The 26610-nt window shown below is 41.1% G+C and overlaps 1 protein-coding gene across 2 annotated transcripts; it reads right to left on the minus strand.

Annotated features, from left to right (window-relative positions):
- Positions 1-29: 29 nt before the first annotated feature.
- On the minus strand, positions 30-25619 carry SUMF2 (sulfatase modifying factor 2). Of its 2 annotated transcripts, XM_073615069.1 has the most exons (9): positions 25227-25610; positions 20744-20900; positions 17429-17543; positions 13973-14017; positions 11687-11837; positions 11483-11538; positions 10377-10461; positions 9546-9711; positions 30-4945 (listed from the first exon to the last, which is right to left on the minus strand). In XM_073615069.1, the coding sequence occupies exons 1-9, from the start codon at positions 25285-25287 to the stop codon at positions 4849-4851; spliced, it is 933 nt and encodes a 310-aa protein (XP_073471170.1). In that variant the 5' UTR covers positions 25288-25610; the 3' UTR covers positions 30-4848. The 2 variants fall into 2 exon arrangements, with proteins under 2 accessions (XP_073471170.1, XP_073471171.1); XM_073615070.1 differs by lacking the exon at positions 13973-14017 and having other exon boundaries at positions 25227-25619.
- Positions 25620-26610: the final 991 nt, after the last annotated feature.

Here is a 26610-nt window from a genome sequence, read left to right on the forward strand (position 1 = left end):
AATTTATAATAAATATAATACATTTAAAATTCTCCAGGTATTAAAACAATCTATTTATTGATATAAGTGTGTATATATACACAAGAACAATAAAAGTATGACAGGAAACAGTTAATCATTTAGAACTCTGAACTCCAGTTCAAACTTTTTTCTCAGCTTTGAACAGAGTGGGGGGAAGAGTTGAGTTTGAACCAATGTTAGGTTTTTATCTCTTTGTTTTCTTAAAGCTGAACTCTAAACCTAACTTTTAGTCTTGCACAGTTGTACGGGCTCATCACCTCTACTGAAATTGATTAGTCTGATTTCACTGCACACTGTGAGCTGCCCCCAGTTTATGCATTAGAAGCTGTAGCAAGTTGGAGAGAGCCCACCTTGTTTTCCTGAGTGGAGAACATTGTGCATCACCTGGCCCCTTCCTCCTTCACCCCTTTATATTCCTTGGATGGCTACAGAGTGGGAGGGCATCCTTGGATGTCCTTCCAGAACCACGCCTCCACTGCGACACACTCTGTGATCGCTGTGGCCTTCGACACAGCTGATCAAAGTATGGAGTAAAGGGTAAGTCATAGCAGCCCTTTACCACGTGATCAGCTGTGTCCAATCACAGCTGATCATAATGTAAACAAACTTGCCGGTTTCGGCATTCCTTTCCTCACGTGCTGTCACGTGAAGAGAGGAAAGCCGGTGTCTGGCGAGTGTGACAGGAGACATCTACACTGATAATCAGGGCACTGATCACCAGTGTACCGATTATCAGTGCAGCCCCAACAGTGCCAATCAGTGCAGCCTCATCATCAGCACACATCAGTAAAGGAGAAAAATGACTTAGTTTCTGTTAAAAAATTTAGCAAATAAGAAAAACAATCTTTATAATTTTTTTTTTATAGCAAATAAATAAAAACTGCAGGAGTGATTAAATACCACCAAAAGAAAGCTCTAGCTGTCTCAAAAAATGATAAAAATGTTGTTTGGGTACAGTGTTGCATGACTGAGTAATTGTCACTCAAAGTGTGACAGTGTTGAAAATTGGCCTCTCCAGGAAGGGGGGGGGGGGGGGGGGAGTACCCAGTAGGCAAGTGGTTAAATCATGGAGGCTCAGTATCAAACCTATCTTTTAAATTAGATAAATATGAATGTTAATATGCATAGCTTTATCACTAAAGCATAGCATTACATTTACTAACACAATTTAGAATAATAACTTTAAGTAATTGTAATATGGTAATCCATATAATGTGCATGCAGATTTTAACGGAGTACCCATTTGTTCTTTCCTGTGTTACAATAGGACAACAGGTACTGTATATACCTGTAAGAGATAAAAGAAAATGTAGAGCTCACTTAACCATAGATCTTTATTCCTGGACTAGAAACTCAGCAGTGGGAAGGGTGTGATGAGACCAGTTTGTTCCACAAAAGTCAATAGTACTGGCAGGTATAGTTTTACCAGGACAGCAGCATGTTCATGATTTCTTATATATAGCTGGTTTACAAAGAAAAACGAAGCTACAGTAAAGGCACAGCATTATTTTGGGACATCAAAGGTGACCCTTGTCTGCTGACTGACATGCCCTTTAGAAGTAATCCACATAGTTTACAGTCCAAAAATACTTAGGAAACCAGTTTAATGGTTGATACATGCCATTGAAAACATATTTTGCAAAACTGATGTTTATGATTCCCATAGATACTGAATTTGGTTTAGCTCAGCACCAAGACTTTTGATAACTTTAACTGGGCTGTATATGTCAGTGATGCCCTAGCACTGGTTCTTTGCTTCCTTTGTGTCTCAGGATGTTTTCCTTATCAGTACGAATGACAAAAACTCATCTGATCATTACTTCTAATGCATATTTATTAAGCAGGAGCTGTCATTGAATAGAAAAATCTGCAAGTATAAACAGCAAGCACCTTGAGGCCTTGTAGGAACTTGCACGTTATACTGTACCTGCAGTTGTTTTTTTAAGCACCATGTCTTGTAACAGCTGCAAATCTCTCTGATGAGAACCTTGTTATGTGGTTATAGCTGCCTATAAATAACTATACAGTTACAAATTACTTGCACAATCCAATTATCAACTATATTGATAAACTGAGTAGGTCTACATAAGCTGGCAATCCTATATTTAGCTCAAAGCAGCAGGTGTTTTAAAGTGATTGTAAAAAGGTAAATTAAAAAATGTATTCATTTAAAAAATGGAATTGCACAGAGAACCTGTGCAATTTCATGAACTTTCCGTTTCTTGGGTCCCCTGCCAGCGCTCCTGGCCCCTCCCCTCCGTCCAGTGCCCCCATGGGAAGCCATATCCCATTTGGGTGGGGGGGGGGATCGTGCGTGCATGCACCCGAGTCCCGCTGCTGCATCCAATGACACAGACATCGGGACTCGGCCCCATCCCCAGCTCCCTCGTCACTGGCGTTGATTGACAGCACTGGGAGCCAGTGGTTCCCGGTGCCTCAGCAAAGCCAGCGAGACTCGGAAGTGAGGGGAGAGAAGACATGCACGGCGCTGGATCGAATGAAGGCTCAGGTAAGTAAAAGGGGGGTGGGGAGATGATGACACCTTAACATTTTTTACTTTAAAGCAAGGAATGCATTAAGGTAAAAATGTTTAGGCTTTACAACCACTTTAATGCTTCCTTGCCTGGCCACTCTGTTCTGCCACCACTAGTAAAGAAAATACCGGGTACTTCTAGGTATAAAAGACACATTTGGCTCATGCCACTTCTCCTCATGTGAAAGGGCTGGTGATAGGGGGTGGGGAGACTGTTCTCAACTATGTAAGCTCTTTTACTCTAATCTTATACAAGGATCTCCGCTTCCAGCAATTAAACAGGCAAGTGAGTAAAAAATAAAAACTTGCTACTAACTAGAGAGTGTGACATAATTTTACATGAACTTGTTGCTTTGCCCTGTATGGGTAAAGCACAGGTTAACTTTAAGGAAAGTTGTTAGTGATTTTAAGGCTCTTTCAACATGCTTTAAGCAACGCTGAACTCTGCCAACAGCTTTAAAGCAACAGACATTGAAACAGAACTAATGTCCCACAGTGAAAAAAATACTAAGCGTTATTAGAGACATGTAAAATCTCTTTTGCTAAGAAAAAAAACTTTCCCCCATGCACCTGGTAATCTTTCTCTTAGAATATACTGACATGCAGTGTACAGTATATATCTGGGCTAATTCTCTGAATACCGCAGTTACATCACCATCACTTTATGGCAAAAGCCCACACACAGTAGAACTAAACTGAAAAATTAAAAAATGTAATACAGTGCAACTGTAGTTTATCAATCATTGAATGTGGTGGTTGGATTAGTTTTCTTTTTACCTTTATTTTCACCTGGTGATTGGCCAGTAACACGCCTCCTTGTCTTAGAGTGGCTACATTCACTGATCCATTTGTATCAATGTAGGAACAACATAGCCAATTTTGGACACAAAAATTGTCAATCAGGGGAGAGGATAGTGTTGGATGAACTAGTAGATTTAGCTGGACTTTACATTAGTGACTACAATGTAAAACCCAACTCCCGCTAACATTTGTTTTTAGTAGTTAGAACACCAGGTTTTTTTGGGTGGGGGAAGAGAGTGAGTTTTTACATAAATAAACAATAGCTGACATTGTAAGCACCCATCAGCGGAAAATGGGTTTTCTCAACCCTCCTACTTTTGCTGGACAGCTCAGGCTATTAAAGGAAGTTGAAAAAAACAGACTTACTGGCTGGATCACCAGGCAATGGCTATGTTGCAGAGGGGATGCAGAACAAAGACTGCTGTGTCAATACTTCTTATTCACACCATGACGCAATCACAGTTTGTAGTGAAATCGGTGTAAGCAATTTCAGTACAGGAGAAGAGCCTGTACAACTGTACAAGACATAAAGCGGAGATCCACCCATTTTATGCACTCTCTCTGAATGTTATCCCCTTATCTCATTCTTTTTTAAATGGAAATTTGTTTTTGTTTTTTCTAAAAGGAAAGAAATACCTTGTATTTTCTTCTTTATCCTGAACTTCCAGCAGGCCTAGCCTAGGCGATTTGCAAGGGTTCCAGGGATAGCGGCGTCACGTATCCCAAAAGTCCTTGGGAGTCGCCTAATATCAAAATCTTGTGCTATTTCCCATCAGGAAATTATGCGAATGGGAGGAGTTTGGTGCCATTTTCAAGGAGGAGAATCTGCAGTTAAGAAGTGGAGCCGCTCAGTTCCGAATAACAGCTGTAATTTACAGCAAAAATTGATGCAGGTGCCGCACGATGACATTATTGCGCAGGCACGAGATCAGGAGGTGCATGCTGGGTATCCAGCTGCAACAATTCCCAGAAATAGATACAGGAGGGCTTCACATGCCCACAGTGGAGATGGACCCTGCGAGCTTCTGAGATCCAGGTAATTTTATTAAATTTAAACAAAAATAAAAAACTACAACCATAACATTATCTAAAGAGTGCATATTATGTGGAGCAAGTCAATTTTAGTCTTAAAAAAAAATTGGAATTGGGGGACTGGAACTCCGCTTTAAGGTAAAACTGAGGTTCAGCTTTAACTGTGTAGCATACAGCTGGCAAAATTATGTACCCATGCCAGATACCCTGTATAAATAATTAAACAACATGATCCACATTTGTATATATCAATAAAATGGAAGATCCGGTAAAAGAAGTGAGGCTTTGGATCTTCATATTGCAGATAGAAGAGCATTATTCCTTCTGGACCTCCTCTATTTTCACCCATAGGTGAGCAAAATTATAAAAAAATATATATATATTTTTTTTTTCTTCCTTAGGAAGAGACTTCATTCTTATGACATCAAGCAGAGAAATCGAGTAGTAATCGCAATAATTCCTTAAAGGTCCTCTTTTCCATTTTCTGCTGGTGTGGTGACATCTTTGACACAGCGGAAACCCAGGTTATCTGAGGCAGAATCTGGTGTGTTGCCCATCCTAATAAAATGAACAGAAAAAAGGAGAAGTTAAAGTTAATTATCACAGCTAAATGAACAGCGTTATCAAATACTACTGGTGATGTATGGTTAGTGCTTTGCATGAATAATCTACACACCTGTAGGGCCCCAGTTATAAAGCAGTAGTTTTACTTATACTGTCTACTACTAGCAGAGAGGCCAAAGTTCCATAGTTCTCATCTAGGTGAAAATATGGAAGTGGGTATTTGTCAGAAGCAGGCAGATTAGAGGTACTTTCACTTTTAAGTGAAGGACCTCTAAGTAGAGAAAACTCCACAGGACACCTTAGGCTCCACTCTGCTGCCTGCGGGTGAAAAATCCACAACGTTACCGAGAAAAGCACACTGAAAAGCAGCTACATTACACAAAGTAAAATGGGTGAGAATGAGAACACTGCTTCCTAGTACGGTTGCACCGATACCACTTTAACACCGAGCACAAGTACTAATACTTTTTTGCAAATACTCACCAATACCAATTACCGATACCTATCGCGTAGGTAGGGGGGTGGTTTGAGAGTTGGGCAGGGTAGCTGAGGGTGGGGTGAAATAGGGATTTTAGGTGGGAGAGTTGAGAAGAAAAAGGCTGTGATCACTGGGGAAAGAGGTGACAGCTGGTGGGGGAAGGAGGCAGCAACACAGAGAGGGTGCAGTACAGGGCGTTCGGTAAAGACCAGTCTGTACACTGACACCGTACTGTACATTATATACAGACTGGTGTGTGTATAACATGCTCCCCTCAAATACTCGGTTCTGCTTCCAGGGATGCTTCCACAGCTGCCTCACACTATAGAAACATACGTGCTGATGCTGTTCAGCCCCCTGCCCTTGGCGACCCACCCCCTCTCTGTCATTGGATAGCAGCCAGCCAGCGCTCTCTCGCTCTGTGCAGGAACAGGAAGGGGGGAGACATGACATCACCCACCCTCTTCTTGTTTACAGGCGCAGGAGAGGATCGCGGCAGTGCTGCATAATGATAAAAGGCAGCAGGAGTGTCAGTGTGGCCAGCTGTCAGACTGTTCACACTGTGCTGAGGATTTTCCCACCCCCAAACTTACAGGTGTTTTATTTCCCCTCCACTCTATCCAATAGTGAAAAAATGTTTTGCCTTTAGTTATACTTTAGAGGCAAGCAGTACTGACTTGGAGTTGCTGAATAGGAGCATACTACAAGTCATTTTACACAGTGCCCAGTCCATACATTAAACTACTTGGACACTATGCCACTGTGTTGGCTGCATCTCACTGATTCACTTGGTAACCTACACTCAAAACTGATCATGTACATTAGGTTACGTAAGTGTAAAGTGAAGGGTTAAAGTGGTTCCAAAGGCAGGATATTTTTACCTTAATGCATTCCTTGCATTAAGGTGAAAAATGTCCCAGTATTTGTGTCACCCCCTCACCGCCCTATGACCTGAGTCCTAACTCGATCCAGAGCTATGCCTGTCTGCAGCAGCACTGCTCTCTCTTCCTCTCCTCACAGGACTCTGTGAGAGCAGCAGGAGCCATCGGCTCCTGCTGCTGTCAATCAGATCCTATGAGAAGGTAGCGGATGTGGGGTTGAAATGCAGTGTGTGTGTGAACCAAGTGTGCAGGCGCGTCCACATAGGAAGCAGCTTTCCATGGTGGTGCACTGAGAAGAGGAGGAGCATAGAGCACTGGCAAGGGACCCCCCAGAAGAGGAAGTTCAGGACCGCTCTGTGCAATACATTGCACAGAGCAGTTAAGTATAACACATTTGTTATTTTAGAAGAAAAAAAATTAAACTTTACAACCACTTTAAAATCTAATTTTGCTGTCTGTGTTTTTGGAAGTAGGAGGAAATCTCTATAAAGTGAATGGAATTCCCCTCTTAGACAACTGTTACCGTAACGAGTCTCCTCACTGGAAGATTTCACAATTCACCAGGACAAATAGGGTAAATCTACATCAGGGGTGGGCAATTAATTTTCATTCAGGGCCACATGAAAAACTGAGACTGTTGTGGAGGGGCGAACTTAATTCTGCTTGATATTCATTTTGAACCTGGGAAGGTGTGTAAGTACGTAAATGTATATAAAACAAACAACTGGCACTAGATATAATAGGTCTCTTTCAAACAGGCAGCAGAGACTCTGTTTTACTGCCCTCCTGTCTGCCTTCCAGAACTGTAAAATAACAGCTGGACTGGGCTATTCACATGGAGCGGCCACTGCATCTTTAACTTGAGGTGCAGAATTTGACATCTTAATCTCAGTATAAATACAGCTGTTCTGTGAAGCCCTCAGAGGTTTGTTAGAGAACCTTAGTGAACAAACAGCATCATGAAGGCCAAGGAATACACCAGACAAATCAGGGATAAAGTTATGGAGAAATTTAAAGCAGGGTTAGGTAATGAAAAAAAAATATCCCAAGCTTTGAACATCTCATGAAGCACTGTTCAATACATTTTCCGGAAATGGAAAGAGTATGGAACAACTGCAATTCTACCAAAACATAGCCGTCCACCTCAACTGACAGGCAGGGCAAGGAGAGCATCAGAGAAGCAGCCAAGAGGCCCATGGTAACTCTGGAGGAGCTGCAGAGATCCACACCTCAGGTAGGAGAATCTGTCCACAGAGACTGGGGCGGAGGTTCACCTTCCAGCAGGACAATAACCCTAAACATACAGTCAGAGCTACAATGGAATGGTTTAGATCAAAAGCATATTCATTGTTAAAATGGCCCACTCAACGTACAGACCGAAATCCAATTGAGAATCTGTAGCAAGACTTGAAAATTGCTGTTCACAGACGCTCTCCATCCAATCTGACAGAGCTTGAGCTATTTTGCAAAGAAGAATGGGGAAAAATGTCACTCTAGACTTGCAGCAAAAGGTAGTTCTACAAAGTATTGACTCAGGGGGGCTGAATACAAAATGCACACCACACTTTTCAGATATTTGTAAAAACGTTTAAAAACTATTTATCATTTTCCTTCCACCTCAATTATGTGCCACTTTGTGTTGGTCTATCACATAAAATCCCAATAAAATACATTTATGTTTTTGGTTGTAAGATGACAACATTTGGAAAATATCAAGGGGTATGAATACTTTTTCATGTTCGTATATGTATATAAAAAAAAATAAACACAGTGTACATATACAAATTAGCCATGATATGGCATTATACTGCATATAGTTACATAAGCTATTGAAAATAAGAAAGTATCAATCCAGGAAATAACACTAACACAACTAATGTAATGTTTGTTTGTTTTCAAACTATTTAAGTGAAAGTTACACTAATTTATGTGCCACAATACAAGTCTGATGAAGATTACGGGTGTAATGCATCAATGTACAGTATGTCTGCTGGGTTCTTCAAGGCCAATAGGAGATGGCAGTATGATGCGTCAGTCTGTATGCACATGGGTGGTTCAATACCAAGCACAGAAATATGAAGTTTGAATACAGCAGATAGGGGACTGCATATGTTCTCGATTTCTTTTATGGAATCTCCAGAGGGGATATGGGGTGGCTGGTCATTTAAGAAGAGATCTTGAGTGTGATCGACCTGGCTTAACCAAGTCAACAGTATATGTGTTCTCAATGTGCTCTCATTAAAAGCATGAACTGTGAGGAGCATGATCATACAGAGTCTGGATTTAAGAGTTTGCTGAATGATTGCATTAGCACAAAAAAGCTGTTTTAAATAGGCTGATTGTGACAACAGTGGGTACATGATGTTTGATGTTCCATTATGTAAGTAAGCGTGAGTAATGTGATCATATTATGCTCAGAAGGAAGAGCTTGTAAAATTATTTTTAGTGATATTGGAGCAGTGCCTAGAGAAGCCAAGTAACTGTGGCTCCATTTCATAAAACCACCCTGAAGTTGAATATTACATATGGGAGACAACATGCAAGTTACAGTATATCTGTGCAGAGAATCGTCAGGAGCCCCTGCATGGAAAGGGAGATCCTGCTTAAGGATTTCAACTTCACTATTATGCAATTACCTGTCCAATGTCATATGAACCTAAGCACGAAGACATGATGATGAAAACTGATGAGCTTGATAGCCAAAGCATTAGGAGGTGTGGTGTAAAGATGAAGGAAATAATAAATCTGTCCTTTTCATGCTAGAAATGCTCAATATCTGTGTCTAATCCCATAGTTGTATCAACAAAGAAGAGACGGACAATGTATCCCTGTGTGTCTGGGTAAAACGAATGACAAAACCATAACTAATGGATACAGTCTTGTGGAAAAGTGTGTTCTGTGGAGGACACATGCATTTGTGGATTGTACAGTTATTTTGAGCAGTACTATTGCAGTCAGGTATCATTTTTTTGCTGGCTGAGGGTGTCCACATGGGTGGTTTTTAATTACAGATCTTTAATTCTTTTTAACAATGGATGGTTAGTGAGTGTTCTGTGATTTTTGCAATAAAAAAAAAGTAAAGATTTGCAGTTTGTTTCCGGAAGTACAGGGTTACCCTTATTTTTCAGACTTTTTTTATGGTCTAGCATCACACCAGAATTAGTCTTTTTTGATTTTTTGGTGTAGAACTAACTGGGGAGGTTTTGTTTTATATTGAGGAATATACAATTCTTACCTAGTGGTAACACGTGCTTTATGATTGGCTGAACCGTCCTGGGTATCGATCCAAGAAGCCCCACGTAATACATACATCTTCTGTTCATGCTGTGTAGCAGACCCTTTAGGTACTTTGTATTCTGTAGATGTCCATTCCCAGGCATTTCCCAACAGGTCATACAAACCTGACAAAGTAAAATATACATCATAAAAACAGCTAAATGTTTCATGGTAGCAACAAACTATGTTAAAAGCCGCTGCGGTCAACAACTGTGTAGCCCCAAAGAACTTTTATCTCTATCCATAATATCCACTTTGAACTTTGTTGGTAGAAGATTGGGCAATCATAAATAGGTTTAATATTCTGCTTAATGTTTTAGCTGACATGATGCTAAGAGGACTCCTTTAAAAATACAGTGAACTATTGCTGTCAAACAATAACATGTTTGCACGAGTCTACTGTAAAAACATCTGAAAACAAAACTATGGGCTGGTTCACATAGGGATTGCATGGGAACATATGAATTCCTGTGCAGTGCTTTTGACACCCTATTCATTTAAATGGGCTGCAAAACGCACTCGATCATAGAAAAAGTAGTGCTTACGCTACTTTTAAAAAACACACTGCATCCAACTGCATGGTACTGCAATCTGTGTATGGGGTGCCATTAACAATACAAGGGCAGTGTGTTCACCTGGCGATGCGGGAACTGCGCACAGAACACGCCTTTCCTGCACCACATTCTGGTGTAAACCAGCCCTTACATTTGACAAATAAATAATAAGTATTTGTCTATTAACCCAAAATCTACAATACTGAAAAAATAAAGAAATATAAAAGAATACTTACCATAAGCATTCTGTGCAGGAAATGCTGTTACTGGAGAAACCCCATGGTAACCATCCTCAGCTGAGTCCCGGCTTGGAAACTTGCCCTATAATAGACAGGCTAGAAGCCTAACTTTTAAGTCATGTCATTTACACATATTCAGTAAACTGTTTCTGACTGCAGTATAAGTTGCTAGGACAACTACAGACTCAATTTTCTGCTCCATCTACAGGAATACAATTGCTCCCATCATCATGATCACACCTGTCATGTTATAACTTGAGCCACTCATGGTAATGGACAGTGAGAAATTGCCTGCCCTCTCATACAAATATTAGAACCAGCTGATGGATTTGGAGCACTCACAGTCAACACTTTGAAGCACAGAGGCTTTCAACTGTTTGTGATAATGAGCATTTCTGACATCTGGAAGAGCTTGTTATTAATTCATGCTCAAGGCAAGAACAAGACATTATAACCAGACGATAGTCAGCATTTATCGGATTCATAAAATATAGACTTTCAGAATTAATATTTTTGCCCAGTCCCAGCAAAAAAAAAATTGTTGCAGGATAGCTTACAAGCTCACAGAGAGCAAAATTTGAACTAGAGTGGAAAAAACTTAGCCTGCCAGGTTTTCCTTTGATAAATCAGCACAAGTTTCCAAGCTGACCAGGATAGACCAGTTGGGACTGAAAAAATGTTATCTTTACATTTATCAGCTCATGCAATGTAGAAAGTGTAGTTTCTTGTTGAAGTAGCACCTGAGCCTAGACTCACTTACTGCCCTTCCTCTGACCTACAACCCCTTTCTATCACAGCTTTCTACTTCCCAACACCTGCTCCTTAGCAACTCAATACATAGCAATAGAAAGAAAGATGAGACATGTCCTTTTCACTGCCCTTCTTGCTATCCTCCTCCCTTGCCCAATATATAAATATCTGGCAGATCAGAAAAAGACAACTACCCTGTGCGACTGACTGCAGTCTAAAAGGAGATGGAGCATCTTGCCCTAATAAAAAGGGTTTTTTTTTTTTGCATTTACAATTTCTAAAACAAAATTCAATTTTGTGAAGAGAGCAAAATTATGAAAATAAACAAGGTTACTGTTAACGTTCAATATTACCTGCCAAAGATTGCTTCGATTTGCCTGAAAAAGATTCCCCCATGGGTAGGTGTTGCCTGTCAGTATAACACATTGTCATATTTTTCAGTTTTTAACAGCGATAAACTTTCCCAAAACAATTATTAAGGAATGTTAGACATTTAGCTCATGTATTTAAAAAAATATGCATAACATGTATAAAAACATAATACAATGATTACATACCTTTAAGTCCCCCTCGTGCAGCAAACTCCCACTCTTCTTCTGTAGGCAGTCTTTGCCCCCTCCACTTACAGAAGGCCTGTGCATCATTCCAGCTGACCTGCAGTACTGGGTATTCCAGCTTCTCCTTGATCCCCGAGCCTGGCCCTGCTGGCTGGAAAAGAACATGAGAATATACAGTGGATATAAAAAGTCTACAGACGCCAGTTAAAATGTCAGGTTTCTGTGATGTAAAAAAACGAGACAAAGATAAATCATTTCAGAACTTTTTCCACCTTTAACGTGATCTATAAACTGTACAACTCAATTGAAAAGCAAAGTGAAATATTTTTTTTTGGGGGGGGGGGGTAAAAATAAAAAAAATGAAAATAATGTGGTTGCATAAGTGTGCAAACCCTCTTATAACTGGGGAAGTAGCTGTGTTCAGCAATCACATTCAAACTTGTGTTAAATAGGAGTCAGTACACACCTGTCATCATTTAATGTTCTTCTGATTAACCCCAAAGTTTAGCTGTTCTAATAGGTCTTTCCTGACATTTTCTTAATCACATCCTACGGCAAAAGCCATGGTCTGCAGAGAGCTTCCAATGCATCAGAGGGATCTCATTGTTAAAAAGTATCAATCAGGAGAAGGGCACAAAAGAATTTCAAAGGCATTAGATATACCATGGAACACAGTGAAGACAGTCATCATCAAGTGGAGAAAATATGGCACAACAGTGACATTACCAAGAACTGGATGTCTCTCCAAAACTGATGAAAAGACGAGAAGAAAACTGGTCAGGGAGGCTGCCAAGAGGCCTACAGCAACATTAAAGGAGCTGCAGGAATATCTGGCAAGTACTGGCTGTGTGGTACATGTGACAACATTCTCCCGTATTCTTCATATGTCTGGGCTATGGGGTAGAGTGGCAAGATGGAAGCCTTTTTTTTTTTTTTTTACGAAGGAAAACATCCAAGCCTGGCTAAATTTTGTAAAAACACCTCTGAAGTCTCCCAATAGCATGTGGGAAAATGTGTTCTGGTCTGATGAAACCAAGGCTGAACTTTTTGGCCATAGTTCCAAAAGCTTGGTTTGGCGCAAAAGCAACACTGCACATCAACAAAAGAACACCATACCCATAGTGAAGCATGGTGGTGGCAGCATCATGCTTTGGGGCTGTTTTTCTTCAGCTGGAACAGGGGCCTTAGTCAAGGTAGAGGGAATTATGAACAGTTCCAAATACCAGTCAATATTGGCACAAAACCCTGAGGCTTCTGCTAGAAAGCTGAACAACTTCATATTTCAGCATGACAATGACCCAAAGTATACATCCAAATCAACAAAGGAATGACTTCCCCAGAAGAAGATTAAAGTTTTGGAATGGCCCAGCCAGAGCCCAGACCTGAATCCGATTCAAAATCTGTTGGGTATTCTGAAGAGGGCTGTGCACAGGAGATGTCCTCGTAATCAGACAGATTTGGAGTGTTTTGGCAAAGTAGAATGGACAAATATTGCCAAGTCAAGATGTGCCATGCTGATAGACTCATACCCAAAAAGACTGAGTGCTGTAATAAAATCAAAAGGTGCTTCGACAAAGTATTAGTTTAGGGGGGTGCACACTTATGCAACCATTTTTTAGTTTATTTTTACTTCCTGCCACCTAAAAGATTTCAGTTTGTTGTTCAACTGAGTTGTACAGTTTATAGGTCACATTACAAAGGTGGAAAAAGTTACAAAATGATTTATCTTTGTCATTTTTTTTTTTTTTTTACACATCACAGAAACCTTCTATTTTAACAGGGGTGTGTAGACTTTTTATATCCACACACAGTATATGTCACACAGTTAGATTAGAATATCGCCTACAACAGGGTGCATATAAACAGCTATATATTGAAGCAGCTATATCAATTAATGAACATTATTAAGACTGCCCACACCAATCAAACAATAAAATACTCTTAAGAAAACAAGAACTCACAAACCACTTTCTATAAACATGCCCCAGTGTGTATAGTATAGCAATATACTGTATATCATATCATAGGTGATAATAGACATCACAGGTGAAGTACACAACATAACATTTTTACTTGTATGTGTGTTAACAGACGACCCAAACACATTTTCAGAAACCATTATCTTTTTTTTATTTTTTTATCTTGAAAACATATCTTATTATGAATGAAAGGGCAGCGAATAGGAACTGAGTAAACATTATAAAGAAATACAGGAAATGGTATCATAAAGAATTTAAGTATTAAAGAAAAAACCTGGAGAACAACAAAATTGGAAGAAACTCCTACCTGACGCCAAAATGCCCTTTCTATAGGAAGCCACCATGGTGCAGACTATGTTAAAAAAAAAAAAAAAAAAAACAAAACAAAACAATAAAACAAAAAGGTCAGTAATCAAATAAGTTGGAAACCTACGATTTGAATTTTTGTGAGCTTAAAAGGCCAAGTTCACCTTTAGTAACATGTTTCACATGTTACTATATACCAGTCCCTGAGCCTCCCAATCCCTTTCCCTTCCCCTGACAGCAGACGGAGGATCTTCTCCCTGCACCTGCTGTCACAATTTAAAACCAGCGTAGTTGTGTGGGGCTCTACACAGCTGTGTCATATTTTCACAGAAATCTGTGAATGAATAAACTACATGTCCTATTTTCCACCACAGCAGACAGCTTGTAGTTCTCAATGAACTGTGCGGGCACTGACGAGCACTCCTGTAGTTCATTGACACTTTCTACAGCTTTAAGGCTAGGTTCACACTGCTGCGAATTCTATTGCGAATTTGAGCCGTTGCGATCGCTCAAATTCGCAAGTCATTTAAATTACATAGATTAACATTAGTGCCGTTCACATCGACGCGTTGCGAATATAACCTGCGTGAAAAAAAGGTCCTGTGCGAGTTTACTGCGTTGCGTTGCGAATTTAGTCTCCATAGACATCAATGTAAATCGTTCTTGAATCGCATTGATTGGTTCACATATGTGCGAATTCCACCACACTACTCTCCACAAAAACCAGGAAGTACACAGGAAGTTAAGACCCTTTTTTTTTTTACATTATGATTCCATTGGCTAGACTATCAATCGCAGCTATATCCAACTCCTGAAATTCGCGGTAAAATCGCAGTAAATTCGCGGTAAAATCGCGGTAAATTCGCACTGCAGCAGTGTGAACCTAGCCTTAAACAGAAAGCCCATACAAAGGTACAGGTAGAAAGCTGAACTTAGCCTTTAACCACACCTGACTGACAGTAAGAAGGCAAAACAAACACATAATTCTTCAGCCTTTACAACGGTTCTTCAGTATTTCTTTTAATGATTTCAATGTTTTTTTTTTCAAGGTTTAACTTATATATGCAAAGACAGTAAAAGGCATGTGCCAGGCATTGGGTTCCAAAGACACGAGATGTGTTTTCTCTCCATATGTAAGGTATGAGCAAGGTTCAGCAAGTACTGAGCACTCCAGGACACCATGCCAGTTCCAGTATTGTTTTTATCCCTCATATAATCTAGGATGGGATGGAAATCTAGGATGGAAAAGGACCTGGGGGTCATAGTAGATGATAGGTTCAGCAATGGCATGCAATGCCAAGCTGCTGCTAATAAAGCAAACAGAATATTAGCATACATTAAAAAGGGGATCAACTCCAGAGATAAAACGATAATTCTCCCGCTCTACAAGACTCTGGCCCGGCTGCACCTAGAGTATGCTTTCCAGTTCTGGGCACCAGTCCTCAGGAAGGATGTACGGGAAATGGAGCGAGTACAAAGAAGGGCAACAAAGCTAATAAAGGGTCTGGAGGATATTAGTTATCAAGAAAGGTTGCGAGCACTGAACTTATTCTCTCTGGAGAAGAGACGCTCGAGAGGGGATATGATTTCAGTTTACAAATACCGTACTGGTGACCCCACAATAGGGATAAAACTTTTTTGCGGAAGAGAGTTTAATAAGACACGTGGCCACTCATTAAAATTAGAAGAAGAGAGGTTTAATCTTAAACTATGTACAGGGTTCTTTACTGAAAAAGCGGCAAGGATGTGGGATTCCATTCCACAGGAGGTGGTCTCAGCGGGGGGCATCGGTAGTTTTAAAAAAACTATTAGATAAGCACCTGAACAACCACAATATGCAGGGATACTGACATAATACTGTAATGCTGACATATAATCACATACATAGGTTGGACTTGTGTCTTTTTTCAACATTACCTACTATGTAACTAATAGTTAAAAACCCTCTTTAGGGAGAGCAACTAAAAGAAACAGACCAGTCACCATAGAATTAGTTATACTACATGATGGATAATGATAAATAAGCAAATCTTTTAGAACTAAAAAGCGGGAGCATTTTAAACTATTCAATAGATAGCAAGAGCTTACAAAATTAACAGTTTCATTTAAAATTTAGGTTTACAGCAGTACATTCAGGAGCCAACATAGAAAGACTGGACGAGACTAATGCTTGCAATACACTAGGCCATTTTTGTAACCTTTGCATCTCTTGTACCTTATGTCCTCAATCCTGAATTGAGAACTGTGCTTCTAGGTGCAATCATGCTTTCAAACATAGAAATCATGGGAAGGCCTCTCTGATTGGTCTAGCAGGCATGACAACATCAGGGTTTTAGACAGTCAATAGCATGGTGGCCAGTGTAGAGTACAAGGAAGAGGGAATCAGGAACAGGGGTGTTACCTTTCCTTCTGTAGTTCTAGGGAATCACTTTAACAAATAGCCATTAACTAAGTGTTATAGTAAGGGCCAAAACAAGTCATGAACTACCTAGAATAGCCATGATGTATTGGATACATTACTGCCAGTCAGAAGATTAAACTATTAACTTAGCTACCCATAGACTTTAGATAACGTCATCCTATCCAGCCATTTTCAGCTTGACACAGGTGAACATATTATGCCTATGGGTTCTATGAGCCATAAGCTGTCATGGCAGGAAATGGTTGTTTTGTCAAACCTGCTTTTGTAACCCCCCCCCCCTTTAAATTTACATGAATTTGCTAGCTTTGGAAAGCCAACCTTCCTAGTTTATGGAGAGCATCTCCTAGATCTCCTACTCCTCTAAGTTTTATTGGACAACCTTAGCATTCAGGCCTGATTCACACCTATGCATTTTTAGTGCATTTTACAGATTTGCACTACAGAATGTGTTCCATAGGAAACCATGTTAAATGGACTGTAGTGCAAATCTGCAAAAAGCACTGAAAATACATAGATGTGAATCAGGCCTTAGAAACCACTCCTACTGATTTAGTCTTCCAACTTCAGTATTCAAAGTATTTTGGAATATCTAGGATGGGCTTTCAGCAAGTATCAACAAAATCTATGTTCAACATTAGGTATCACATAGTCCAATCTCAGCATTTATATCTGCTTGATGTATTTGCTGGAATTTTAATTGTGACAACAATGATGTTTAAAATAATTGCTATGGTGACCGATTGAGGTCAGAGGTAATGGTATTATTCATCTTGTAATTTTGCAGAGGAGGATTATTCTTGGTTTAACTTTGTAATAGTTTTGGCCTATTAGAGGATTAATATTAATATTGTCAATTGTGTGCGGTTGTATGTGGACGTGCCTTGAGCTGACTAATATTTTACTAACAGATTGGTTGTTTTTAATAGTGGTGGATTGGTTATTTATAATAAAGGGTTCATGAGAGTGCTATTAGACTTTATTCTTGTTTTCAAACATTTTAAATATACTAATGGGTCCAAAACATGCAAAAAATACCTGCAACTTCTGAGTAACTTTTTTCTTTAGTTCCTCTGTCACAAAATCTTCAAAGACAAAACTCCATCCAAATGATTCTGCTTCTGACTTATATTTTGTTGCTCGTACATACTCCCTGGAAAAAAAAAAGAATCAAAGTGGTTTTAACGGCAGAAGTTTTTTCTTATCTTAATGCATTCTATGCATTAAGATAAAAAAAAAACTTTGTGCAGCAGCCCCCCAATACTCACTTGAGTCCCATCGCAATCCAGCGATGTTGTACCAGAGCCTCGGCTGTCCAGGACTCTCCCTCCTGATTGGCCAAGACACAGCAGCAAGCACCATTGGCTCCCGCTGCTGTAAATCAAAGTCAGTAAACCAATGAGGAGAGAGAGGGGGCAGGGCCAAGCCCCAGCTCTGTGGCTGAATGGACACAGAGTAGCGGCTCACCTTCCCCCATAGCAAGCTGCTTGCTGTGGGGGCAATCGGCAGGAGGGAAGGGGGAAGGGCCAGGAGCGCCGGCAAGGGACCCGAGAAGAGGAGGATTGGGGCTGCTCTGTGCAAAACCACTACACGGGTCAGGTAAGTATAACTGTTATTTTCAAACAAAAAATACTTTAATATCACTTTAAGTAAAAACACATAATAGTACTATAAACTTATATGGTAACAATAAATATTTAAAGAATGAATCCAACTTTCTTCATCCTCCCAATGGAACCTGTAACAGTTATTACTTGGATATACCGAAGAAACAAGGACAGTCACCGACAAGGACATTTTCAAAAGATTGGGGGATGGTAGTTGGTTGAAGCTTAGCTCCAAAGTCAGGGAAAGTTTAATAACAAACAATTTGAAGAAGTGTGCACGAAGCAGGGTTTTCTGAGTAACAAAGAAATTTGTGGTATCTGCTCTTGGGCCCCATTCACACATGCAATGTGGCAAGAATCAGCAGATGCTTGTGGCTGGAATTACACAACTACTGTCATTCAACTTGTAGAAATGAATGACAGGCTGACAGCAGCCACATCTATCCACACATAGCTGCAGTTGGAGCGATCACCTGCTGTTAGCGACAGATGATCACCCCTGGACACAGACAGTTTATATCCGTGAACAATAATTTTTCCCTACCTGCAGGTAATCGCTCCAAGTGCAATTATAGATGGACAGATGTGTTTTCCTTTAGCTTGTCATTCACTTGTATAGACTGAAAGGCTGCAACTGTTTGCGCACACCTGTGATTCCATTTGGAGGAATCCATTGGCAAGCCCTAATCGCACATGTAAATTGGGCTAGATAGGACTTTTACGTTTACATTTTTAGATTAAACCTCGCAATAGAATGCAAGTGTTGGCTGCAATTTTGCTGCAGTGTTGAGGCTGATGTAAAACTGTCAAATATACCCATATAGAGAAAGAGTATGATTGTCATTTCTGCACACAGAACAGAGGAATGGCACTTCATATATTAGCCAGGATGGTTTGTAAATTAAAGTGGCTGTAAACCCAATGTCATCCTTTCTAAACTACTGCCATAGGGGTTATCTATAAGGATATACATGCCTCCTGCATGTATCTTTACCTGTCAAATGTCTCCCCTCTGTCTGTTATTAGACCCGAAAAACTGCATATTCTGTGGGTGGGTCTGTTGTCTGGAGCTCGGTGGGTGGAGTCGTGATATCAGTAGACTCCCCGCCCACCTCTACACTCCTTGTCAATATGCATTTTCTCTGTGTATTTCTAACACTGAACTTCTGCTATGATCTCTAACATCCAGTGAAAAGACAGGAAAGTAACCACATGACTTCAGCATGTCAATCATGCTGAGGTGTGAAACGATCAATCCTTGCAGAGCTGCTGAAGAAAGGAGTGGGGTGGGAATTAAAAAATAATGCATGTCTCTTAGGCTAGTGCACGAGATGTAAATCACCTGTCACTCACAGCAAGGGGGAGGATTTGACAAAGTTTTTCTGTTTGTCAAGTTTTATCTCACTGAACAATAAAAAAGGATTGCTCAGAGATGGATTAACTCTGTGTGGCAACACTGGGCTCAAATGATAGCAAATCTTATACTCTACATTATGACATAATAAAAAAAAATTCAGGTTTACATCCACTTTAAAATATGCCCCATCATGTAAACAATGTAATTTGCTTATGTAAGAAAAAGATTAATTTGTTAGCATAAAACTGGACTCTGTTCAGAAAAATGACTGGCTGTCAAGAGTTGTACTATATGTACCTGGCAGAAGATCAAACAAAGGGATAAAAAAAAAATGTTATCATAAATCTTGATCTATACATAAGCATGGTGCAATGTCCAGCTCCTGCAGACTCTCAGGATAGCTGTCTGCTCATACCTTGTACAGGCAGGCAGGGACCTGAGAGCAGGAAGACCAATGGACTACGAGGATGCTCACCAATGCCCTGTGCTCATTGATGCTCATTGAAAACGGCAAGCCATCAGCCACAATGGCTGACAGTGCTTGTAGGCATTATTTCACAGGGTACTGTAAATAAATGACAGTCGTGTGGGTGGAGCCCTGCATGGCAGCGCTGTTTTTAAATAGTGTAAGCAGATGCGAGAAGAAAATCCCCACCTGTTGTCACAAGGGAAGAACAGGGGGAGAGGCTGCAGATTCTGGAACATGTTACAAAAAAACGGGTGGAACACGTTCCAAAAGTGAACTTAGGGCTCTTTCTCACGGGGCGGATCAGTGATGATCCGCCCCGTGAACACCCGCTTGCTCAGCGGGGATCGCTCCGTCGATCCCCGCTGAGCAGGAAGATGACAGGTCCATCGCTGCACGCTGTGCAGCTACGGACCTGTCAGAGCGCCGCTCTCCCCTATGGGGGGATCGGATGATGACGGACCGTAGTGTCCGTCGTCACCCGATCCAATCACGGATGGAAAAGTAGGGTTTTCCTCCGTTACACTTTTCGGATCGGAGCGGGGTCGGATGTCAGCGGACATGTCACCGCTGACATCCGACGCTCCATAGGGATGAATGTATGTCCGTTTTTCATCCGAAAACGGAAGGATGAAAAACGGACATACGGATCCCTCGTGTGAAAGAGGCCTTTTGCTTTAACATGGTCTATCAGAAATCATCCAAAGAGTCAGACTGCTACACGAGTGTGCAGGAATAATTTTAATCACTAAATTCAGTGTATACCTACTTTATAAGCCTACTGTGTTGCATAAATAATCCATAATCCACATGGCGTTTTTGACAAGCCTTCAACACAGGGAACACCTTAAAACCTGTTACTTGCTAGGGTATCTCTCTTTAAATATAAGAGAACCTGAAATAAAAAAAAATGATAAACTAACCTGAAATTCTTGTTGGTGACTGGATATTTGTCAATAGCAAATGGATTCACTGTGACTTGCTTAGCCGGGCCCTCTCCATCTTTACTATCAGGAGCATTTGTTCCCATCTTGAACTTTCCCCCATCAAGTTTAACCATTGAATCATGTTGTTCCTGTCCTGCAATGGCAAATCATATAAACAGCCCCAAAAAACAACAACTTTTCAAAGTTCAACGACGCATTGACAGATTAAAACATTAAGAGCCTTGGGATATTAGTACCAATCATGTACAGGTTCCTTTGAGTTTGTCAGCAATCAAATCAATATGGTAATTCTACCTATGGATATTAAGAGATGAAGGTGGAACTTGAGTAAAAAAATAAAAAATAAAGAGTAGCCATTAAAAATCAAATGACAAGCAATTTTTGCTGCAATATTCACCTTTAGACTGGAGCTATGGCTCACAGTACTTCTTTTCTACCACCACTAGATATCCTCAGTCTTCTGGATTGAATGACAGCCAGTATCATTCAACCCACCTCCTCTGAGCCCAGGCTGTCATGTCCCAGCTACCTATGACTGGATGGTGAAGCAGAAGTTTCAAAGTGATCAGCTTCTCCCTCTGCTTTCTCCTCCTATTAAAGTAGCTCTAAAGGCAGACTGTTTTTTACCTTAACCACTTCAGCCCCGGAAGATTTGGCTGCTCAACGACCAGGCCATTTTTTGCTATTCAGCACTGCGTCGCTTTAACTGACAATTGCGCAGTCGTGCGACGTTGTACCCAAACAAATTTGACATCCTTTTTTCACACAAATAGAGCTTTCTTTTGGTGATATTTGAATATCTCTGCGGTTATTTTTTGCGCTATAAACAAAAAAAGTGCGCAAACTGAAAAAAAACCACACAATATTTTGTACTTTTTGCTATAATATATATCCCCAATTTTTTTTAAAAAAAAGCTAATTTTTTTCCTCAGTTTAGGCCGATATGTATTCTTCTACATATTTTTGGTAATAAAAATCACAATAAGCGTATATTGATTGGTTTGCGCAAAAGTTATAGCATCTACAAATAGGGGATAGATTTATGGCATTTTTATTTATTTATTTTTTTACTAGTAATGGTAGCGATCTGCGATTACTATATTTTTATATTGCGGCGGTATAAATTGGACACTTTTGACACATTTTTGGGACCATTGACAATTATACAGCGATCAGTGCTAAAAAAAAATGCACCGATTACTGTATAAATGTCACTGTCAGGGAGGGGGTTAACACTAGGGGGCGATCGAAGGGGTTAACTGTGTTCCCTAGGTGTGTTCCAACTGGGGGGGGAAGGGGGACTGTCTAGGAGGAGAGCGAGAGAGAGAGAGAGATCGGTATTCATACTTAGTAGGACCACACAATCTGTCTCTACTCCCCTGAAAGAACCGGGATTTGTGTGTTTACATGCACAGATCCCAGTTCTCGCTCTGTCACGAGCCATCGCGGGTGCCCGGTCATCGTGCCCGCCGGGCACACGCTGCTTGCCTCTAGTGGCCAAAAGACGAAGCGACGTAAGGTAACGTTGTTTCGCCCAGCCGTATCATTCTGTGAAACTGCGCCGGCTGGTCGGTAGGCAGTAAATGCATTCTCTGCATTAAGGTAAAATTCCTGGGTGTAGCACCCACTCCTAAACTTACCTGAACCCCATCTCAATCCAGCAATGTGCATGAAAGCAGCAGCTCTCCTTGACAGGGGACCCAAAAAGAGGAGGATTGGGGCTGCTCTGTGCAAAACCATTACACAGAGCAGGTAGGTATAACATGTTTGTTATTTTTTTTTTAAATATATATATTTGTACTTTTCTATTACAAGGGATGTTTACATTCCTTGTAATACGAACGCTTATACGCAGAAGCGAACACATATGTAAGACACACACGCATATGTAAACGGTGTTAAAACCACACATGAGGTATCGCTGCAAACATTAGAGCAATAATTACAGTGCTAGACCTCCTCTGTAACTCTAAGCATGTAACCTGTAAAGGTGTTTAACCGCTTCAGCCCCGGAAGATTTTACCCCTTTCCTGACCAGAGCACTTTTTGCGATATGGCACTGTGTCACTTTAACTGACAACTGCGTGGCTGTGCGACGCTGTACCCAAACAAAATTGATGTCCTGTTTTTTTCCCACAAATAGAGCTTTCTTTTGGTGGTATTTAAACACCTCTGCGGTTTTTATTATTTGCACTATAAACAAAAAAAAGAGCGACAATTTTAAAAAAAAGCAATATTTTTTACTTTTTGCTATAATAAATATCCCCCAAAAATATATAAAAAAAACAGTTTTCTTTCCTCAGTTTAAGCCGATATGTATTCTACATATTTTTGGTAAAAAAAAAAAAAAAAAAAAAAATCGCAATAAGCGTATATTGAATGATTGAAAATGTATAGCGTCTATAAAATAGGGGATAGTTTTATGGCATTTTTATTATTTTTTTTTTTGCGATTTTTACCGTGACTGCGACATTATGGCAGATACATCGGGCACTATTTTGGGACCATTGTCATTTATACAGCGATCAGTGCTATAAAAATGCACTGATTACTGTGTAAATGACACTGGCAGGGAAGGGGTTAAACACTAGGGGTGCAATCAAGGGGTTAAGTGTGTCCTAGGGAGTGATTCTAACTGGGGGGGTGGGCTACCACTGATATGACAGCGATCACTGCTCCCGATCACAGGGAGCAGTGATCTCTGTCATGTTGCTAGGCAGAATGGGGAAATGCCTTGTTTACATAGGCATCTCCCCATTCTGCGGCTCTGTGACATGATTGCTGGGACACCGGCAGACATCGAGTCTGCGGGTACCGCAGGCACGGTCACGCTGTACGCGGCGGGCGCACAAGCCCGCTAGCCCCACCAATTAAAGGGGACGTACAGGTACACCGATTTGCCCACAGCTGCCATTGTGCCGACGTATATTGGCGTACAACGTTCGGCAAGTGGTTAAAGCGTCACCCATGGAGATTTAACTGTAATTTGTCACCATTCCAGGAGCGTGTGCAAATTTAAAGTGTAGGGTAGCTATTGTGGGGTTTTAATTCATTAACGTGTATTTTTTCCAAAAAAATTGCAATTTTTTATGTCACACAGTATTAAACGCAACAATCGCCATTTTATTCCCTAGGGTCTCTCCAAAAAAGAAAAAAAAAAAAAAAGTATGTTTGGGGGTTATAAGTAATTTTCTAACAAAAAATACTTATTTAAACTTGTAAACAAAAAGTGCCAAAAAAAGCCTGGTCAGCAAGTGGTTAAGTTCCCCCTAAAGCCTGTCCGAAAAACTCGCAGAGATGGCATCATCCCGTCCTGCCTTGTTGCTAGGATGTTGCTAAGAGACTCCCAGTAGTTACTCCTTATCTCTACCATCACAGGAGCGAGATATGTGTGGTCCACAATCACCTCTGCTGCAGCATCACTGAGCCTAGAGGTACTGTGACAGGGGAGAGAACGCATATGAGGGGGTCTGAATTGGTCGGGAGCGGTCTAGTAACAAAGCAGGATGGAGTGATGCCATAAATGGGAGTTATTCAGTCAGACTTCGGAAGGTACGTAAATGGGTCCTGTAGCAAGGACGTTATTTAAAGGGGTTGTAAACCCTCTTGTTTTTTCACCTTAATGCATCCTATGCATTAAGGTAAAAAAAAACACCTGGCAGTCACCGGCCCCCCATTTTACTTACCTGAGCCCCTTCATCTCCTCGGCGGGGATGCGCTCTCCCTCTCTCCACTGGGTCCCGACTCTTGATTGAATAGATTGATAGCAGTGCAGCCATTGGCTCCCGCTGCTGTCAATCAAATCCAATGACGCCGGGGCCGAGTCCTGCATTCCTGTCTATGGGTGCAAATGCTGGACTCTGGAGCACACCCGCAAGGTAACCCCCGTGGGAGAGTGCTTCTCCTAGAGGGTTGTCTGATGCGGGGAGGAGCCGAGAGAGCCACCGGGGGACCCCAGAAGTCGAGGTTCGGGGCCACTCTGTGCAAAGTGAGCTGCACAGTGGAGGTAAGTATGATATGTTTGTTACTTTTTTTTTTTTTTAATAAAATACGATCATTTACAATCACGTTTGCTTTGATTTGTATCTACGCTCCTTATTGGCATAGGTAGTTTTTTGGTAAAGGTGAAATCACCATATAACGGTTGTAACATGATGACAAAGATTTGCACCAACATTGTGGCACATGCCAAGGGCTCTGGAACCACCAGGTGACTAGCTAACTACCTACCTTTTCTTACTGTATCACAGGAACACTTACTAAGCTGGCATATAACATGACCCCATTTCTGTGGGTCAGTCTTTGTCCTCCCCTTCCCACCATAGTATAACCAAGCATACAGCTCCTGGGAAAAGAACGTTGTGTAAAGCACAGTGCGCTGCCCGTTATCTCTACACAATAATATTTGTCTCTCCAGACACTATGACTTGTGCAGTGCACCTATCATCCTCCGTCTCACCCTGTGACAGCCCCACTACACACAGGAGCAGCAGCAGCACCACCCACTCCGAGCTCTTCATTATCCACTCTGCTCTACTTCTCCCACACACCCGGAAGTAGTTACTTGGGAGAGGGGTTTGGCTTCAGAGTGGAGCTCCACCGATGACAGGAAGCACGTGGCCTCCACTCCATTTTTTTTTTTTTTTAATTGAACTTTATTGTAAATCTCTGCAGCTGGGGCTCCACTAAAGGAAATGGAGGACACATGATTCCTGTACATGATTTCTGTGTAGAGTGGAGCTCCAGTGACTGCAGTCTGCATCACATACATGAGCCATTCTGTTGTTACTAATAATTAATGGGATTTGCAGAAATACAAGATATTTTTGGGGGGGTTTTGTACTTTCTGTTAAAGCGGTAGTAAACCCGCTGACTTTTTTTTTTTCCCTACCCCTGTAAGGGAAAAGGCATAATGAGCTAGTATGCACCGCATACTAGCTCATTATGAGATACTTACCTTAGAACGAGGCACTGGCATCTCACCTGGTCCACGCTGAGGGAGCTGACATCTCCCCTCGGCATGTCTTCCGGGTATCGCAGTTCCAGCGCTGTGAGTGGCCGGAGCCGCGATGTCGTCACTCCCGCGCATGCGCGCGGGAGACTTTCTTTCCGGCAAAGTCCGGCGGCTGCCGGGCTTTCAGCCGAGAATCCCCTGTGCGCATGCGCCGCTGCAGTCAGCGGCTCATTGCGAGGGGAATATCTCCTAAACCGTACAGGTTTAGGAGATTTTTTTTTAACCTACAGGTAAGCCTTTTTATAGGCTTACCTGTCGGTAAAAGTTTAAAAAATAGGTATACAACTGCTTTAAAGTGCTCTCCTTGTAAAAACATTTTTTTATTATTTACCAATTTACATTTTGGGTGATGATGGAAGCTCATGTTGGAAGAAGAATACAATTCGTGTATCTAATCACAATCTCCTTGTCCTTATTTGCCCACCTTCATGCCAACTAACAGAGCCAAGATTAAGACACACACTGATCTCCATGTAAAAAAATGTTTTACGGTTCAATGATATGTCGGCATTAAACCTCCATCTTTTTGAAAATCCTATCTGTTCTGGTGCAAATATTATCTACTTACTGACCGCCCGGCCACATTGTACTGAGGACGGGGGGGCACTGTAGGCAAAGCGATGTTCTGGTACTTCTCTGCCTACAGCCAGGTTTAGGGCGTGTGCATGTTCACCCCACCCGGCTCCCGCTGTGATTGTACACAGCATCCCGGCCAGTCATTCACACCTCGGACCAGCTGATCAGCTGTGTCCAATCACAGCCCAGAGCTCTGTGTTGAAATGTACAGAGGGAGTGAGAAATTGAGAGATCATTAGTATAAAGCAGCACA

Source organism: Aquarana catesbeiana, linkage group LG02, assembly GCF_042186555.1.
Source record: "Aquarana catesbeiana isolate 2022-GZ linkage group LG02, ASM4218655v1, whole genome shotgun sequence".
Classification (NCBI taxonomy): Eukaryota; Metazoa; Chordata; class Amphibia; order Anura; family Ranidae; genus Aquarana; species Aquarana catesbeiana.